We start from the raw sequence: 20,797 nt of genomic DNA, 5'->3' as shown, positions 1-20,797 counted from the left end.
GTGCGTCTGGTTGAGATCAATGACCCATCATATTCAGGAAATGTGTGGTTTTTCTTTGAAAAAGAATATACCAACCACAATGTACGAAGATAATGCTGCATGTATAGCTCAATTGAAAGGAGGATACATCAAAGGAGACCGGACAAAGCATATCTCACCAAAGTTCTTTTTCACACATGATCTTCAACAAAATGGTGAGATAGAAGTTCAACAAATTCGTTCAAGTGATAATCTTGCTGATTTATTCACTAAGGCATTGCCAACATCAACGTTTGAGAAGTTGAGATACAAGATTGGAATGCGCCGTCTCCGAGATATCAAGTAAAGTTTTCATCGGGGGAGCGAAGTACGCGTTGTACTCTTTTCCTTAACTATGATTTTGTCCCAAGTTGGGTTTTCCTGGTAAGGTTTTTAACGAGGCAACATTCAACGCGTATTATGAGATATGTATACTCTTTTTCCTTCACTAGGCTTTTTCCCACTGGGTTTTTCTCAGTAAGGTTTTAACGAGGCACATAATCTATGGATATCCAAGGGGGAGTGTTGTAAATCCGTGTATATGTGGATGATCCATTAGAGTTATCCAACAATTAATTGGATTCATGTATTAGTGTTTCCAATGTGATAAGATTTCAAAGTTATATGAACCTTGATGATAACTATGTATAATTCCAAGGTGACCTTTGACTATGATATCTCAACACTATAAATAGAGATATCATTCACCATTGTGTGACACACTTGAATAAGAAAATTCTCTCCTCTACCTTATACTTCTTGTCTTTTTCTTCTTACATTCTGAGCTTTCTTTACAACAAGAAGTTCATTTTCATAATAACTTATTTTTTTAAAAAAATTGAATCAACTAAATATATCTGCATATAATTAATTTATGTCCTAATTTTTATAACCAAATAAAAAAAAATGATTTGGTGATTCACAAGCGTAATAAAACCCTATGGCTAAATGACCATACTACCCCGCATCTCAACTCAACGTCATCTCCTCTCTTCCCTTTGTTCTTCTTCTTCTTCTTCTTCCTCCTCTTTTCTTCTTACCCAAAAATCTCTTCTTGTCTTAAAGAATCAATTCACATTCTCTCTCTTCTTTCTCTCTCATCTCCACTTGGCTCTTTCTTCATTTCCACCATTTTCTTGGCATCTCAAGTTTTCACCTACAGCAAAACCCACTAACATTTCTATATTCACCTTATCCTCTCCAGATTCCTTTTTGTCTTTTTGGTTAAATTATTCTCTTAATTTTTTAATCAGAAAATACGTGTTTGCAAGTATGTATAGAGTTCTTGAACAACTTTTCCATCCAAAAAGAGGCATTTTTGGGTGATAATTAGATTTTACCGGATCTGTGATTACTTTTCGCATTGTATAATTGATGAAGGGGTAATTTGTTGTTAGGAATTTAAGTATGGATTCTGTAATTGGTGGTAAGTATAAGCTGGGTCGGAAGATCGGCAGTGGATCTTTTGGGGAGCTTTATTTAGGTAATCCCAATTTTCGATTGCTATTCATGTATAATAATCTGTGTGTGTTTAGGTTTGTATTTACCTTTTTTCTGTCATCATCAGGTGTGAATATTCAAAGTGGAGAAGAAGTTGCTGTCAAGCTGGTGAGTTTTTTTTTTAGCTAACAACTTGGAAGATTCTATATGTAATGATGGTGTAAAAGATGATTTTTTAAAAACTAGATAAGGAATATATATATCCCCAATCAAGACTTAATTTCAAACTAGTTGGGTCCAGTTATATGTTAGAGATGATTACTGGAAATGGTTAATATATTGGTTCTGACTATTGAGTAAGGCCTAGCTCGACTGGCAAAGGGTGGAGGATTTGTGACTTAGGTCGCAGGTTCAAGCCCCACACCATGCAAAGCGGAACCCGGTATTTAAGTGGGGAATAGTAGAGAAGCCGGGCCCATTATCTACCGAGTTTAGAAAGTTGTGATTGGTCCAAAGGGCGGGGGGTCACAAAAGGACCGATATCTCGGTTATCAAATTTTTTTTAAAGTTATTCTTAATTGAAATAAGTATATGGGTTGGGGAGGCACCTCAGTATAATGTATTATCACATATATTCTTCTATTGTCAATGGTTAAGTTTCTCACAAATGCTTTGCTTGTATATGGTGGGCTATTTGGAAGAAGAGGAACTATAGAGCTTTCGAAGACAAATACAATTACAATAACAACATATCCAGTGTAGTCACACAAAGCGGAAGGGTCGAGTGCACCCCCCCCCTCCTCATAGGTAGATAAATTATTTTTCATAGACCCTCAACTCAAGCAAAATAGTCCGAAAAAGGAAGTAATGAAAATACAAGAAATAATAACAAAAATAATAGAAAGGAAACTACAACTGAACGATACAATCTTTGAGGCCTAAGTTGCTCGAACTATGGTTCGGGTGTCCGATATGGATGCGGATCCAAAGATTGGATCTTCTATGACCTAAATTTTAAGATTCCTCTATGACCTAAATTTTAAGATTCGGGGATACGAATCCATGTGTGGATACGAGTGCAGGGATTTGGCTAAAAATATAGTTGTAAAACCTAAATTATGAGATATTATGTTTAGAACTTAGGAGAAAATAATGATCAAGAGGAGAATCTTGGAGGGAGATCAAAGGTAGGGGAGTGACAATAGAAATTTATATATACAAGGTTTTCCATTTTCATCAATTTCCTTCTATATATAAAAAGGAATATATATAGAAGGAAAGTTTTGATTGCATAAATCATTAAATTTGTCCAAATTTCTCCCTCGAATTTGGTCAGAGTATCCCAAACCGGTTGACCAAATCGGGTACGGATCCCACATGCACACCCACGTCGTGTAGACGCGGGTGCGACATCGAAAGTGAAGAGTCTGAGCAACTTAGGTTGAGGCACAAGAAATAACAAATAGTAAATAAATCGAGGACAAGAGCAATATTACACCTGCTAATATGGACGAATAACAAGACAATGCACTACTACCTACTAACAATTTATCTTAATCCGTGTACCCCACCTACTCCTTTCTAAGATCATGTCCTCGACAAGGTGAAACTGTGCGTCATGTGCTGTCTAATCACTTCTCTCCATACTTCTTCGGTCTATCGATCCTGAAAGCATCCAATGCTAATGTCTCACACCTCCGCACCAGGGCATCCATGCATCTCCTTCTCACATGCCCAAACCATCTCAGGCTCGCTTCGCAATTAAACACTCCACCAAAGCTATTCTGACCACCAAAGACAAATACAATTCTGTGCAGACAATCAAGACTATATGTATTTTTTTTTTGGTTTTATTTTTGGTGTAATGAAAGATATGCTGAGGAGGCCGAATCACTAGATGTTATGTTAGGGTCCTTCTGAAGCAGTAGCCTAAGCTTGGTTGGGTTCTGTAAAGTCTTTTTGCACTTTTATGCTGCAACTTTTTTATATACTATCAGTGTATATTTATAGTCATTACCAGTCTCAATAAAAGTTTCTCACAAATGCTTTCTGTTTCAATTTTTGTAGTTGTGTGTTTCAAATAGTATGTTTAGTTTTGGGGTTTGATTCTTTGATGTGAGCATTACTATTTCCAGAATCTAATTTATTGCTTCCCAGGAACCAGTTAAGACGAAGCACCCTCAGCTTCATTATGAATCAAAGCTGTATATGCTTCTACAAGGAGGAAGTGAGTAATTGCTTCTGCCATTTCACTTTTCATTACTGGTGATTTTTTTTCTTTTTCTTAACTTAAACTGATATGGCTTGGTATTGTTATTCTTTTTTTTGCTTTTAAGCGGGAATTCCCCACCTCAAATGGTTTGGAGTTGAAGGTGAATACAGTGCCATGGTTATTGATCTTCTTGGGCCAAGTTTGGAAGACTTGTTTAACTATTGCAATAGGAAGTTCACATTGAAAACAGTCCTAATGCTGGCAGATCAGTTGGTCAGTAATATAAATTAATCACTTGTATGATTGTTGTGGCTAGCTTGTCCAAGGCTCATTATAATTTATATGCAGATTAATAGGGTTGAATATATGCATTCAAGAGGATTTCTTCACCGTGATATTAAGCCTGATAACTTCTTAATGGGTTTAGGGCGTAAAGCTAATCAGGTATGCTACTTACCAAAAAAAAAGCTAATCAAGTATGCTCTTTATGATGTTCTTTCTGACTATGTGAGTATGTCCATGTTTACCTGCCGAGGATTCAGACAAGTTGATAATCTTAGGTTTAGGGAATTTCATTCAGTCTGTACAGCTTTCTTCAGCATCAGTGGAGCTAAACTTATTTACTTATAAAAAAAAATGGAGTTAAACATATTTTTGCTTTGTGTTTTACTTAAACTAGAAATGTTTAATTTGGGATGGAGGAGTAACATTTTTGCTGCTCTCTTACGTTTGACACAATTTTTGTGATCATCAGTTGAAAAATTACATTCTTCTGTTTGAAGTTGCATTATGAGTATGTGCTTGTCGACAGAACTAATGATGGCTTCTGTGGCATTTTAATAGCAATCTTGCGTTTCTTCTTTTTTCTTCAATGTTTATGTTGTTATCCTTTAGTTTTTACCGAGGCTAATCTTTCGAGCCCTTTGAAACTTCACTGATTGCTTAGAACTTAGAAGTATATAGCTGAACTTCTCTTTCCCTCTTATTCTTTTTCTGTATCCATTCCTTTTAGAGCATAAGCATCTTATTATAGAAATCTTGTGTAGCTTAACGAGTGTTTGTTTTTCATTTTCCTCATCGTGCTATAACAGGTATATGCTATTGACTATGGTCTTGCCAAGAAGTACAGAGATCTTCATACACATAAGCACATACCCTACAGGTATAATATATGTTTTTGTCCTTAAAGAATTGATATGCAACTAAAGTGGATTTTTCCTTCTACAATGATTAGGTCTTTGGACAATAAAACAAACGTATTTGGTATTGAAAATGATTACCTGATAACAAAGAGACATGCTTTGAATCTTTTTTTGTAGTATATTCTTTCTGCCGCTTCATTTTGGACGTTTTGGAGTAGAGAACATTTGATTTTATAATCCTGCTTCAGTATTTGGTATTTTTCATTTGGAGAGTTCCATAGGAATAACATATCTGCTCGGGGGATATTTAAAAACCTGTTTGGTAACTCTGTATGGAGCATTTGTCTTTTATAAGTTAATAGAGAAATGGGTAACATTCTATTTATAGGTTAAAATCTATATTTAGCAAGGAATGGAGGACCTACTTGTTGATTTTTAGACCAACTATTAGCTTCTCAAGTATTGACTTTTTTTAAATGCCAAGATGAAATTTAGCAACGCTTGTATAGCCAGGATTCCTACAATAGTAAATTATGTTATACTCATTCCCAAAAGCTAGCTCACGAGGGAGGATTACCTAAGATCATATAATGGAGACCAATTATCTATCCTTTTACTGATGTGAGACTTCTACACTCCCCTGCACATCTGGACATAGTTAACTGAAGTGTGGACAATATAATAAGGGTGCCCAACATCGTTGAACATTGAATTGAGATGGACCTAACTTTGATACCATGTGGAGAATATTACACATCACGGGTACGACTCAATTTCTTGTAAGTGCTACAACTTGACCGAGGTTTCCTAGAGCGACCTGTATGTCAATTTCCAGTCTGAAATGTAGTCTGATGCTAGAACAAATGAGTCTGCAGTGAGATGCCTATATGACATAAGTGGTGCATTCTGTCATAGTAATCACGAAAGTCATCCAAATAGGAACAATGGGGCTAGCCAAAATTTGATCTCGCATCTTGAAATGATGTGGATATTGTTTTATTAGCTATCCTTAATCTTCATTCCTCAAGTTAAAAGGAACTTCTTAAGTTCTTTTCTTTTTGTAGTGTGTTGCTTTGGATTGGCAAGATGGAAGCTTTTAAGATTAATATTAGGATAATATAAAATCTAATTATTGTATGTTATTTAATAAATAATTTTTATTTATTAAAAATAGTATTATCGATTAATGTAGAATTCAAAACGGAATGAGACAAATTAATTTGTATGTGAATCAGCTTAGAATTATAATTCTTATAGCAATCTACTCCTTTATAAACTTAACATGATTAAGGTTATCTCAGTCATTTTAACAGGGAAAACACTTTTTAACCTCACACATTAACATCTTATTTTCAGTTTTAATACTTCTATCCAAACAAATAAGTGCATATTTATAAAATCAACTCCAGCACTCAAAATATTTTTTCAACACTTGGTACTTAAAAGACACTTAAGTCCAGCTAAGCCAAATGGACTCTTTTAAGAAAATGAAGGTTAAACTTGAAAATAAAAGTTTATCCAAGTTAATCTTATGTGAAATCATGGTTTAAATTTACCCTGTATATCTCATTCTTTGTTCGAATAACCAAACATTCTGGCAATAAAAGTACATCCACTAAATAATCATATCATTATTTAATTCCATATTATAATCCCCACATGATAATCCGGTATAACTTGTTCACAAACCAAATAACCCCTAAAAGCATCTATCGCTTATACAAAATGGTGCTATTTTGTTATCATGTCCTTATCATTATTTAATTCCCATTTTGTAATCCCCACACTAATTCCAGTATAACTTGTTCACAAATCAAATGACCCCTAAAAGCATCTTTCACTTGTACAAAAATGGTGCTATTTTGTCATCACGTCCTTATAAATTATCAGTTGTGGCATCCCTTTTATTAGGGTAATACTTGGATGAAAAAGAGTCAAAGGTGGTTCTGAGTCTAAGTGCTAGAAATGAGAGGTGGCATCAAACTCGCATTCTAAGACTTATCACCATAGACATACTATTTATATATTGCCTCAATTTTATCTGTGGCTATTGAATGAAGCTTCGTGAGGTTTATTTTCATCCTTTCTAAGTAGTAGTAGGGGTGGGCATAACTGAATTGGTTGATTTTGTTTAAGAGGTGATTGGTGGCTGTTAATATGTGTGTGTATCTTATGTATCACATGTATTAGTGTAGCAGCTATAAATCTTGTCAAAGAGAGTGAATTCTGAAAAAATGATTTAGCTGTAACCATACCAAGCTGCAAGGCTTTTTCCAATGTTAGCGCTCCAAAGAGTGCATTGAGTTTTCCTAAGTACGTGCCAGGCTGAGAATGAGAGGCATTTGAAGTAATTTCTTGTGCAAACAATATTTTTCTTTTGACAAAGTTGTGCAAACAATATTTATCATTTCCCCCTTGTTGATACTGGAAACCTTGCTGCAAGTTGTGTCCTATATGAATGCTGTTGAAAATTTGTTCCCGATAAGCTTCTTACCTTTGAAATTAATTTCTCAGTGGATCCTTTGTTACCATTAATGTCACTGAGATGGTACCCACATAAATCACGTAGGACAAGACATGGACATTTAAACAGAGATGCGCTTTTAGTGATAAACGATTAATAAATAGTCACTGCATTCTATTGAAGAAAAAATTACTTGGTGACATATCATTTTTCGGGCAGTCTTATGTCATGCATCGGCTGATGAAACAAGAAAATGTTCAGACACAATCAACTGTGAGTTGGGCAACCATTCCTGAGTACAAGAAGAGTAGTCTTATGTATGAGACATAAATATTTTCTCTTTTGTGCATAGTCATTTAAGAAACAAAAAATTGCTCTAAAAATCCCATTTTGCAGAAACTAGTTTGATCAGTCAAAGCTATCCCTTGGGGATCTTAACTGACTGTCATGTTGATACTTTTGAGATTTTCATTACATGTGGACTATGGAGTTTATGTTCCTAAGAAATGAAAAATAGTGAAGTACCCCTCTTCCTGCTTGGAAGCTGCTCATAAATCCTTTTTTCTTTTTGGCATTTTTGGTTACACAAAGTTCCGATCTTAAACGGTGGATATCCCATTAAATGAAGTTGGAACTTTTAAGCTTTGACATTTCTTCTTTATGATGCTTCTTTCTTAGATCTTGTCTTTTCCCCTTTAGATGGGGATTGGTTGGATGACTGTGGTTAATTATGATTGGTTGAATGAACTATGTCTTTTCATATTCAGGGAAAACAAAAACCTCACAGGCACAGCTCGTTATGCAAGTGTTAACACCCATCTTGGAGTTGGTAAGTATAGATGAAATTATTTTCAGCATCTATTCATATTTTCTTGGTTTGTATATAGTTTGACTTCCTTTCTATTGCTTGAATGTAGAACAAAGCAGAAGAGATGATCTAGAGTCTCTTGGCTACGTGCTAATGTATTTTCTGAGGGGAAGGTTGAGACCTAGAGTTTTAGTTGATTCTTGGTTCCTTTTCTTTTTTTTCTTGATATAAATTACTTCTCTTCTGCGCCTAAGCATTTGCTGCCCATACCAGTCTTCCATGGCAAGGTCTGAGAGCTGGCACCAAAAAGCAGAAATATGACAAGATCAGCGAGAAGAAGATGCTTACACCTATAGAGGTGCATTACTTTGTTTTTGTACGTTATGTTCATGAGAAATTCTTTATATGAGATCTTGAAAGTCTGATTTAGAGGAAAGTTCTGCGGCGCTAAATTTGCACTGTGTATGCGTCAAATTGCATAAGCAACCTAGTTCAATGGGTTTCTATTGACTATTAACAGGTACTTTGCAAATCCTATCAATCAGAATTCACATCATATTTTCATTACTGCCGATCTTTGCGGTTTGATGACAAGCCAGATTACTCGTACCTGAAGAGGCTTTTCCGTGACCTTTTCATTAGAGAAGGTACACTTTCTATGCGGTGATGCTAGCTGTTTCTGCTATTCTTCTAGGTTGCTACTTCTGTGTCCTTTTTAGTAATATTAATTTCCATCACCTTTTTCAATAAAAAAGTTGGTGTACTTGTGGCAGGTTATCAATTTGACTATGTGTTTGACTGGACGACATTGAAGTATCCACAAATTAGCTCCAGTTCAAGAGGACGGGTCTGTCTTGTTAATCTGCTGACTTGATTTCAGCCTCCCTAAGAGGCAATTTTCTAACATTTGATGTCTTTTTCCAGCAACCAATTGGGAGATTACCTTTGAATCCAGGACCATCTGTTGAAAGAGCGGAGAAGCCCCCAGGTATTCCTCTTCCCTAGAGGGACAGAGCTTTAAGTTGCAAGCTGCTTGAGCTGCTTATATATGATATTCATTCAACTTTGCGGTCTTGGTGGTTTTCCTTCATATCCAGTCTATATTTAAGCTTTTTTGAGAAATAAGCCATAACTGGTTGCAGCAGTACAATGTCAATTTAATAATTAGTGGTTCTCCGGGGCTTGCTTGATACCACAGGCAAGCTTGGATGTGCATGCAGAGAGGGAAAGAGTGGGGTGCATTGCTCAAGCATGCACATTTGCTATAACTCAGAGCATTTTCCTTAATCTTGGAGGATGAATGCTCTGTCCCATGCTCACATGCATAGATTCCTATAGATAAGCACAATGGGTCTGTTCCAGCTTCTATTAGCTTGATGAAATCCATCAAATAAAATTTCGTTCATTTATGGTTTTGTAAAGTTGAAAGTAGGTTCTACCTCAGCAAAACTGGGACAAAATTTGATTTGATATATATATCTTAACCAGTTAACCGAAGATAGGCTCGTTATATATTGCGTTTGAATCAAATTCCTTTCATTGAGTATCACACTAAGATAATGTTGTCACCTTTAAATATCAATTTCCCCAAAAAATATCCAATCCAACTATTAACACAAAATGGAATATTTTCATTAGATAAAATACAAACGAATAAGTTTACTGTTACTTTCCATGCAGGTTTTGTCCTGTACTCCAGACATTCTCTATTTTCTCTCTCATCAAGTTGTCTGAACCGTTTAAAGAGCAGTTGTCTTCTGGATCTTCTTCCTTTTGGCATCGAGCTTTTCCAACCTCCAGAACCATATCATCCACCACACTGTTTTAGTGGTACCTAGGTTATCTTAAACAAAGAGTATTCTAAGGTCTGTAGATTTACTGCAAAATTGCAGTGTAGTAATCACTAATGGGTGATAGCTTTCTCAATAAAAGAAGAAGTGATAGACGCCCAACACCAGTTCGTTATGTTACATCTCCTTCTCAATTTGTCCGTTCTAAGGATTATATCTCACATTGCATCAGGTGCAGAAAGTTCTTGATTGTCTTAGTCATATTGATTTTCTTAAAGGCCTTTTGGTCATATCCATTGAGCAAGCGATTGTAGTATGATTTACCCGTCAACAGTGTTGTGAAAAGCGCGCTTCAAAGCGAGGCGACCCTTGTGCGCTTTTTTATCTTGAGGCGAGGCGATCTGAAAAAAGCTCTCGCTTCAGATGAAGAAGCGAGAAGCGACCCTAAGACAAAAGCGCAATAAAGCGCGCTTTTTATAAAAAAAAGCGACAATTAGGGTTTTTTAAAAAAAATTAGGTTTTAAAAAAAAAATCTGAAATATAACCTTCTCTCCTCACGACTCTTCTTTCACGACTCTTTCCCTTCTTTCTCTCCTCGCGACTCTTCTTTCACGATACTTCTTTCCCTTCTTTCTCTCCCGACGATCTCAACTGAGGCTGCCTCTCTCTTCAACCTCGACCGCGACTGCAGGTAACTTTTTGTTCATCTCTTTTAGCGCTAATGTTTATTAATTCATCTCTATGAGTTTCTTTTCTCCTGAAATATACAATCTTCGCCTGTGCTTCATCTCTTCATCTCTCTGAGTTTCGACTACTCTAGTTTTTTCTTCTTCTTCTCTTCTTTTCTTCATCTCTGCTGCCTGCTCTGTTTCTAATTACTGATTGCTGCCTCCTCTGTTTTTTTTTCAATTCTTTTGCTTTTTTTTTTTTTTTGTGATCAGTGTGTATGCTAGCAGCCTTTTTTTATTATTTTTTGAAACTTCCTTTTTGTTTGTAGTATTTAGTGAACTTCTAGTTTTTCATTCAAGATGTCACAAAAGAGGGATCCGGCTTGGGCATATGGAACTCCTATGGGTAGTAATTTCTTTCAATCTAAGACTATATTACCTCTATTTAGTTATTTAATATTTTTTTATTTTTATACTAAATGTCGCTTTTTTTAAAAAAAGCGCGCGCTTCGCTTCACGCTTCTCGCTTCTGTGAAGCAAGCCCTCGTCGCTTTTTTCCGCTTCTCGCTTCGCAAACACTGCCCGTCAAAAGTATTTGCTTCTTATCTATTTTGATATAATTCTCATCTTTCCCGCTGCTTTGTCCCATTTGGGTCATGAATAAGCCTAAGCCTCTAGAAAAAAAGAAATTTCATGAAACACTTGTCCTCCTTTTCTCCTAAACATTTCCATTGTTGTGCTATGTTTGTCAACTTCTAAAGATTATACTTTGGAGATTCTTCTTTTTGTTCATGTCTCCTCACTATATGTCTAGCCAAAATCGTATCCTATTACCAGTGACAAGTTTCAACATGAAACCTATGTATTCGAACAACTTGTATTCATGACATCAATATTTTAGAGAGAAGTACCTTACTCTATGGTGACCTCCTTATTTTCTAATCCATATAATCGTTAATCGAGAGTTTGGTTGAATGTGGTAAATCTTCCAATGCCAATGGTCCAAAGCTCCCACTCCCATTGGATTCATCACTCCCAACCCTATCAAGTGATATCTCTTATCCCTTGTTCCACCGTGGTAAAAGTTCCTCACTAGTTTCTCTAACCAATTGATGATGGGATATGAAAGAAAGATATAAAGAATGTCGGTGTGTTTGATTTGTCAATTTTATAAGTGTAACGTAAACTGGTTTTGATAGGTACTTTCTTCCATCCTTTCTGTCTTTTTTTCAACTTTCTCAATTATCTAGACTATCTGGTGGGCTTGATTCTGCACTTAAATTATCTTTGTGAAAGTTGACCATACAAAACATCATAGGATAAACAAACCATTTGAGGGATGCTAAATAGTTGGGATTGAGATATAGTTGTGTTGGTATATTTACATAATAGAAATAAACGAGTACATGTGTGGGTCATAGAAGATCAGAGTATCATCCGCGAAGAGGAGATGTGATAAAGAAACCTCTGTTCCAGCAGGATTTTCATTATAAGAAAACATGGATCTCAATATATTTTCCTTTATCCAAAGCAGAATCAACTGGGGTAGCAATTACCTGTTCCAGCAGATAACTGAGAATTGTCATAAAAAAATAGGGAGATGAGTGCACAATAGGATGTCTACCTTCTTTCCATTCAAAGAAATCACAAAGTGTTCTGTTCACCATTATGGAACATCTCACTACGAAAATGTATTAATAGATTCAGTTTCTATTTTTCCCAGGATGCTAGAAGCTGCAAAAACAAGAATTTGATAACATGCTTACTAGCTTTCTTGACAACTAGCTTGCATAATGTCTCCGGTTTTCTGCTCCTTAGTCTCGACTTGATCTCATTAGTCATAAGGAAAACATCCCTGATGACTGCTTCCCTATTACACAAGCTTTTTGAGTGGAGGATATGAGATTGCCCATCAATGGTTTCAATCTCCTACTCAATAGGCCAATACGCTACCAATGACTTCAATCTTGAGGAAGCCTAATCTCTTTATGAGCTATATCCATGTTTATAAATTGGTTAACTGCTAAAGGATATAGCAGAGTTCATAAGTCGTATTGGTTAACCATTGTACCTCTTACTTTTATCAAAAAAATAAAAATAAAACCATTGTACCTCTGACTTAGAACGTCATCCATAAACTACAAATTGACATGAGCTGTATTGCTACTTTGTTAAAGTGTGTGACTATCTCATCTAAAATCTTAAGCTTTTAGTGAGAGCATAGTGTTATTATTTAATTATATCCTCAGCACGACTCCTTACGTGGGCTTGATTTTTTTTTTCATAAGCCAAGCATGTGAAATTTATTTTAACTAGGGTGGCAGTGAAATTCGATCTCAGGACCTCTGTCTGCTCTAATACCATATTGAAGTGTGTGACCATCTCATCTAAAAGCTTAAGCTATTCGAGAGAGCATATTTTATTATTTAATTACATCCTCAACACAACTGACTAAATAAGCGAGTTGTTTTTCCTTTTTCCCCTTTTTATGCTATGGAGCTTAAGGTGCTATTGATCAAGGAATAGATAACAGGTGATGAAAACAGGGATTGTTTGTTATGGGCTTTTCTTGATCTACTCTATACCCATGAAAAAAAGAAGAGAGCATAAATAACTGGAAGCACAAGTAAAACAAAAAAGAACAATCTTTTTTTTGGGACTGGAAGGGGGTTGGTTCTATAAGTTGAATTTCGTGAATCATGATAGCAGACAATAGTTGGAAGTTAATTCTACATTCGTCTGATCTTTTGCAGTGGGGCAGGATATTAAAGATAAGTTTTCTGGTGCTGCAGAGGCATTTGCTCGAAAGAATGTGTCTGGAACTGGTTTTACGGGGGACCGTTTGAGACATAGATCTTCAGAGCATCTATCATCCTCCAGAGATGTGGTGAGCTATGGACTTGATATCTTTTTGTATTTGTTATTGCAGCAGTGGCCTGCACATTATTTCAGCTGTCTTTTCAATTAGCATTCATCACTTGGTTCTACGTGGAATTTCTACTAGTGTCTAACAGCTAATTGGGTTTTCCATCAGCAAGCTGATTCTGAAAGAGGTCGTGTGTCTCGCACCGACAGCACCTCAAGGAGGGCTGTGATGTCAAGCAGCCGACCAAGCTCCTCTTGTGAACGCACTGAGAATCGTGCTGGTCGGTTGGGTTCAAGTAGCGGCCGACTGTCCACTTCGCAAAAAAATCAACCTGGATTTGAAGCCAAATCATCGTCTGTTACTCGTGCTACTGTTGCAAAAGAGAGCAGGGACCATGCCCTGAGGAGCTTTGAGCTGCTGACTATTGGCACAGGGAGAAGGAAATAAGACTGATGTTTTAAAAATCTGCCTCATCAAGGTAGCAAACTTCCAAAATGGCATTTTAAGCATTCTTATCATCGCCATTTTCCCCCCAGCTAATGTGAAATTCTCATAACTGGTTTCACCTTATATAGGAGCGCCAAATTGGCCCTCTTGATTATGTTCTTCCCAGCGACCTTGTGGCAAGCCAAACAACCGGGAGAAGGTTTTTTGCTTGTTTATTTGAGACCTGTCTTGATCACCGTTGGAGTCGATATTCCCCATGTCTGTATGCAGCTAGTTCGTGCTTGTGCAGATAGTTCCATTATTGCAGGGAGCTGTGAGTTGTAGTACTTACCATTGAACTCTTTGGTGTGGTGTACCTTAAATCTGTGACCTGAAAACTTGTTCCTATCCCGTTGCAACTACAAACCATATTGCTTACTTCTTTGTCAGGCCAGGGAGTGAAAATGACTCTGATCCATCACTGGCTTAGTATATACTGTCACAAAAGCCTTGTTAAAAATGTATTTTGGTGTACCTTAAAGATATGTTGTTGTCTTTTAACATTTACCTTCCAGAGTTCAATCAAAAGTTTAACTTTTTTTTGAGTTCACATTCGTATTTATATGCTAAGAAACGCTATACAAATACGTCTAGTAACTCAAAGATTAGTTATGCATGTATTAGTAATGTAGCAGGTAGGGATCAGTGTTGTTTGTGCAGGCATTATAGACCACATAAAAGCAATCCTTCAGTAATCAATAAAAATTATTGAATGTGCGATTTATTTTATTTTTGCTAATAGAAACGGAGTTAGAATTATAAGTTTATAAAACAACACTTTACAGGGTTTTGGCAAAGTATTACCCGTAAATGGCACCAATATAGCTCTGCCTTTGAACAGAGCAAATGAAATTTAACACAATTTACTTCAATATAAAAAGTACCGTGTACTTTTACATTGATGTTATAATACTTTTTAAAAATTGACAAGGATCGTTTAGTACGTCGGACAATCATAGTATAAAAGTTTAGTATAACTTTGTGCCTTTGTTGGTTACGAATTTTGAAATAAGATATACTATCAAATTAGTAATTAATATAGAGATAAATATAAAATAATGATAATAACAAAAACACCTTAAAGTTCCTCACACCTTTTTTGTATTAAATATAAGATGGAAAGTATAATTTTGTAGATGAGCAATATTTTTTTTATGAAATCATGTAATACGGTTATATTTTTATGGAAAGGGGTAAAAATGCCTCAAATTATATAAAATTAAATAAAAATACTTTTAGTTAATAATTTGATTTAAAAACGCTCTACTAATACTTTTGGGTAAAATGTCTCTTTCTCATATAGACATATTATTTCTTTTTTAAACATATTGCTATTTTTTAAAATAAAATATTATTTTAACTTTTTTTTTTCCCTTTTAACATCTCTTTAGCAAAGATAAAAGTGGAAAGTAATCTTCTTCTTTTTTTTATATGAAACAATAACTCCTTTGATGATATTTAAAGATATTCTATGATTTGAAGCAATGTAATAATTTTTCATATTTTATGACATTATAATTATTGTATCCTAAATTTCAAAATTATGGTATTTATGGATGTATATCTTCTTCACTTCGGAAAGAAATCCTATTTTATTCAGAAATTTTTTTCCAAATATTATCCTATGATGTTATTAATAGATTGTAATTTTTTTATTAAAATAACATGTTAAAAAAAGAAATAAAATATTTATTAAAGGAACACTTCTTTTTTTTTTTACCAAAAATAACAAATAGAGTCATATTTTGAACTAAACTATAATAAACCAAACAATATATATACTAATAAGTAATTCTAAATAATTTGTGTTCAAACCAAACTAACCCTAATAAAACTGAAAATGGAAAAGATAAGAGGAAAAACAGAAAAAGTATTTTTGAGTCTTAGATTTTCCAGTCAAATATATGGAGGTTTCCACGAAATGTGGTAAACCAAAATTATAAATAATAATTAGTAGTGCTAATACTAATTAAAACTATTTATTAATTAAATTAATTAAATATAGAGAATCAAGAAGTTCTATATATGAAGATTTGAGTAGTGCTTATAAGCAATATAGGCTAAATTTCAGTCAACTGTGTTGTTTTTTGAAAATCAAAATCATGTCTGAAATTGTTAAACAAAGTTGGAAAAAATATCTTATTGCACTACAACTCCATCCTCTAAGAACCAAGGTTGTTTTTAAATTTTTTTACGAGAATCTCAGTAATTCAGTTGGTTGAATAATTAATTTTTTAATTTTTAATTTTTACGAGAGTTCGATTTCCCATATTGTAATACCTTTCCCAATCCAATTTCCCTGCCCTCAATTTCATATAATTTTTAATTATTTTTTTTTGTATTTTTAATTTAATTAGGCAATTACTGCTGGAGTTTTAGTTGGGTGCAGTGATGTAATTGCCCAGAAGATTTCTGGGATCAAAAGGCTTCAATTCAGAAGATTACTTCTTCTAATGGTATTTGTTTAATTTTCTTTATTAGTATTATGTTTTTTTTCTAATCTTGATGATTATTGATAGTTTTTGGTAGGTTAATTAAATTTAATTGTTTTGTTTGTTTGATTATGTTTTTTTTTTTAATATGTAAATTGCAGCTGTATGGATTTGCATATTCAGGACCTTTTGGCCATTTTCTTCATAAATTGATGGATGTGATATTTCAAGGAAAAAAGGGTAATAAAACTGTTGCACAAAAGGTTAGATTCTGAAAACTGTGTGTTTTTTTTTATTGGTTTTCTAGTTTTTTATCTTTCGCAGTTGCAACTCATATGTCTTTAAGTAATCCCACAAGTGAGGTCTGAGGAGGATAGAGAGTACGCAACTGTTATGTCTAATGGCCAAAAGTAATATGAATTAACTAAAATCTTAACAGTTTCTCTTTTGATGAATTTGCAGGTTTTGTTGGAACAGTTAACAACATCTCCTTGGAACAACTTCTTTTTTATGATGTACTATGGCTTGGTTGTTGAAGGTACGTTAACTCGTTTCATCTTCAAATGCTAAGTAATTGAATTCCAATCTATTTGGTTTTGTTAAAGTTTTGTTAGAAGACTATTAGTATTACATTTTCAGATCTTATTGAGTTTTCTCTGCACAGAGAACGAACGAAAAAATAGCATTTTTTTGAACATTTGATACTCTCTACTCATAATAGTAATCTATCATTAACCCTTTTATTACTCATAATAAGATGCCCTTCATTTTGGTTTATAACAGATCTTTCTATTCATTATTGTCATTCATCTTCTATATCCGTCGAAGCTTTTAATGACATTGATAGTCTCTATCACCTTTTGCTTTTTGGCAGTGAGAAAAAAGTGATGCACACAAATATTCTTCCTCCTATAGTCTTGTGCTTGGGCTTTGTTTTGTGAATCTTTGTTAGTTTATGTGCTCCGAAGTTTTATACTAGAAGGGGATTGTTGAGTCCTAGGGTATACACTTATACCTGGTGAAATATAAGCTATGAGAATTTCTTGCAAGTGTTCGTGATGGAGTATTTTTCGTAAGATTTCCAACACTTGGTTGTTGGTAGCTGTAGAAATCCTATCCTAATACGTGGTTTGATCCAATTAAGGATGAGACAATATCTGATGGTCTGCGAAATCCGATATTATATCTCTCTATTTTCCTTAATGCTATAGAACCATGGAGAGTTTAAACTATGACGACATAGCAAATATGGTGCAGGTCATTTCTTAGCCTGAGAGTTGTCATACAACATGCTGGAGGAAAACTCGTCTTCCTGATGATCTTCTCTGTTAAATTGCCAGTGGCTAAGAAATTTAGATTGTAAGCTGTGTTCGTCTAGTGCATTTTGTTGAGAATACTTTTAAGTAAATTAAAGTCCGCTCTCTCTGACAGCTTAAGCTTTTAGATGAGATGGTAAGCACTCTTTGTTATACTGTTGTCACATACGGTTATCACAATTAGATTATGTTCCTTCTCGTATGACCATTTGTATATCTGTGCTTTATTTAACAAACATGACACTAATTAGATGAAATGCAGTCTATCGGAAGCCAACAATCTTCCTTCGAGTAACTTCTTTTGACATCTTGTAGAAATATCTTTGATGCAGTTCCAATATCTATAAGCTACTGCAAATTACCATCAATTGACCTTTGTACTTCTTTTTGCAGAGGAAATCTAATAGTCTTGAACTGTCATTATATTCAGAGTCAACAATGTAGGTATCTGACACGACGCTAATTCTTGTATAACAGGAAGGCCATGGGGTCTTGTCAAAAACAAGGTTCGAAAGGACTATCCCTCTATTCAACTCACTGCATGGAAGGTATTAGGATCGTATAATTAAATCTTTTTACACAAGAAACGTGGAGAGAAATTCTGTTTTTTTGTCATACCAAATTAGTATAACTAAAACTTAAGTATGATATTATGCAGTTTTGGCCAATTGTTGGCTGGATCAACTACCAGTACATGCCCCTGCAGTTCCGCGTTCTATTCCACAGTTTTGTTGCTTCATGCTGGTGAGTATTTGTTCATGATCGATGCTTTTGTTATGTGAATTTGAGCCAAGTTTAGTTACTTGTCATGTCTCACCTTTTAGCAATCAAAGTTTCGTTTTCGTGTTGTTTCAATCACTACTAAAAATATGTTCTACTAAAAGAGTGAATATTACTTGTGTTTAGGGCAATTTTTCTGAACTTGAAGGCAAGATCCATAACAAATAAGAAGGCTTAGAATCTGATGGAGGGTTCATATGCATTTTCTCTCCTTTGTCTGTGGTAAATGATTATGTTTCTTGTGGAAGTTGTTTGCTTGGTATAATATGTATTGCAGCATGAGTTCGGTATGAATTAATTCGAGCTTTGAGTATGAAAATTAAAGAATACAAGTTCTATCAATATGGGTGTTGTTTTTGCATGACTAACAATCTTTCCTCTCGAACTAAGTTCCACGTGGTACATTACCATGATCCATAGATCAATTTTTTGAGATACAGTAAAATTACTCGTATGAACGAACATTTACTTGTGTGTATGCATGTATTGAAGCTATCTTCGGCATGGTAAAGATAGTAATATGCTATCACTCTACCATCTTCATACTCGTTTCATCAGCCATTGGCTTTGATATTAGATGTTGGTCTATGTCAGTTCAAAGATACTATTTAACATAGTATGATATTATCTGTTTTGAATCAAACTTGCATGATATTTTCAAAAAGACCTAGTCATTAGAACATGTCAAAGTTCTTTTTTTCATCATTGCCCAACAAAACTTTTACTATGGTTATCTCCTATAAGGCACATCTATGAAATTTGTGCAAAAATAGTCACAGGTAACCTTGCGTTGTGAACTTTTTTTAATAGTTATATCTTTAATTTTAGAGGTAATTTTTCACATTTTTTATTATTTAATGTTCTGAAGAACAAAAGTTAAAGACCACTTCAAAAATAGGGGCCTATTGAATTATAGTCATTGTTTACGAAGTAACTGAAAAATAGTTACTTCTTTGGTTCCAAATAGGTCCAGTTTTATTTGTCATGTTAAGCTTTTTGAAAGTCAATGTTTAAAGTTAAATTAGATTACATTAATTCAATTTTTTACAAAAATTTAGATATTTAGACCTATACGAAAAGTACTATACATTGATAAAAAAATATATCCTAAAAATATTAGTCAAAATTTTTAAAGTTTGACTCTAAAAATAAAAAGTATGACAATTAATAATGGACGGAGGGAGTATCATCTTAGCAAAATCACATCCATTAAGAAATCAATAAATACAATGTGTATATTTTATGTTACGATTATTTAATAGTCTGAAATAATTATATATTATCTCATTAATTAATAATTTTATATTAGATTTTACGTCAGTTATACTTAGGTACATGTATTTTTGTTATTGGTTACTCTAAAATAGGGAGAGAGGTGGGTGAGAAAATGACTAAATTAGAGATGTGAGCGAAATTCTCAGATACATGTGAATCATTCCTAGATACATGTATTTGAGAGAATCGAGCGAGATAGGAGAGAAGGATATGTGAGAGAATCAAATACATATGAATTCACTTTCATTGTAACGGAAACAAATTTTATCTAATATAATTTTGACTTCATGTATTCGATATCCATGTATATGAACATATCTGGACGCCCAGATACATGAATTAAAAGTTTAAAATCTGACAAGATCCGTAATTTGCTTATTAGTTTAAATTTAAATAATTAATTTCTAAACTAGTAAAATTCGATAAGTTACCCTTTCTCTTTGGAATAAATTAACCCACCGGGCCCCTCTTTCTTTTAAGAATTTTCAAAATTATTAACGTTTCAACCAGATTTTAGTTACTCAATTCCTTTTCAGTACACAAGTCACAAACTAAACTTTTTTTTTTTTACTTTCAAATATAAAGTAATAAAACAAATAATTGAGTCGAGAATTAAATGATTTTAGTTGTTGACGGCAATTTCACATGGCATGAAGGGTGAAGAATATTTAAAAAATCACATTATTCATGAGCTGTGCTAGCAAGTGAATGAATATATCTACTTTTAGTGCTCATACTTTATGAGTGTGTTTGGTACGAAGGAAAACATTTTCTGGAAAATGTTTTCCAATTTTCTCATGTTTGGTTGGGACAAAAGTTTTGGAGAATGTTTTCCAAATCAACTCATTTTTCTCCAAATTGAGGAAAATGACTTCCCTTCAAAAATTAAGGAAAACATTTTCCAAAGCTCTCCTCCAATTTCAAATTACATTTTTTTTTTGGAAAAACATCAATTTTAAAAAAAATAAAAAAATTTCAATTTCAAAATTTTATTTTTTCACTCGATCCCTGACCACCCTCCCCCAATCCCCCACCCCTTCCCAAAAATTAATGCTGCTTTTTAATAATTTTTTCAACTTCAAATTTTTATTTTTAAACTC

At 34.1% G+C, this 20,797-nt stretch overlaps 2 protein-coding genes across 5 annotated transcripts; both read left to right on the top strand.

Annotated features, from left to right (window-relative positions):
- Nucleotides 1–945: 945 nt before the first annotated feature.
- On the top strand, nt 946–14,444 carry LOC107023535 (casein kinase 1-like protein 10). 4 transcript variants are annotated; one of them, XM_015224251.2, is made up of 15 exons: nt 946–1,501; nt 1,586–1,626; nt 3,616–3,685; nt 3,795–3,943; nt 4,019–4,114; nt 4,762–4,832; nt 8,044–8,105; nt 8,194–8,257; nt 8,358–8,442; nt 8,605–8,731; nt 8,858–8,931; nt 9,009–9,072; nt 13,296–13,429; nt 13,577–13,886; nt 13,984–14,444. In XM_015224251.2, the coding sequence occupies exons 1-14, from the start codon at nt 1,426–1,428 to the stop codon at nt 13,853–13,855; spliced, it is 1,392 nt and encodes a 463-aa protein (XP_015079737.1). In that variant the 5' UTR covers nt 946–1,425; the 3' UTR covers nt 13,856–13,886; nt 13,984–14,444. The 4 variants fall into 4 exon arrangements, with proteins under 4 accessions (XP_015079737.1, XP_015079738.1, XP_015079736.1 ...); XM_015224252.2 differs by having other exon boundaries at nt 13,335–13,429; nt 13,577–14,444; XM_015224250.2 differs by having other exon boundaries at nt 13,577–14,444.
- A 1,430-nt stretch (nt 14,445–15,874) lies between these two features.
- Nucleotides 15,875–18,884, top strand: LOC107022672 (peroxisomal membrane protein PMP22). Its single transcript, XM_015223270.2, has 7 exons — nt 15,875–16,068; nt 16,252–16,350; nt 16,488–16,589; nt 16,789–16,864; nt 18,120–18,190; nt 18,301–18,386; nt 18,549–18,884. Exons 1-7 carry the CDS (start codon nt 15,997–15,999, stop codon nt 18,598–18,600), a joined length of 558 nt encoding a protein of 185 aa, XP_015078756.1. The 5' UTR covers nt 15,875–15,996; the 3' UTR covers nt 18,601–18,884.
- The last annotated feature ends 1,913 nt before the right edge of the window (nt 18,885–20,797 follow it).

The sequence above is a fragment of the Solanum pennellii genome, chromosome 6, assembly GCF_001406875.1.
Source record: "Solanum pennellii chromosome 6, SPENNV200".
Lineage (NCBI taxonomy): Eukaryota > Viridiplantae > Streptophyta > Magnoliopsida > Solanales > Solanaceae > Solanum > Solanum pennellii.
The sequence above is the reverse complement of the archived record's forward strand: the minus strand, read 5'-3'. Positions and strand labels throughout refer to the sequence as shown.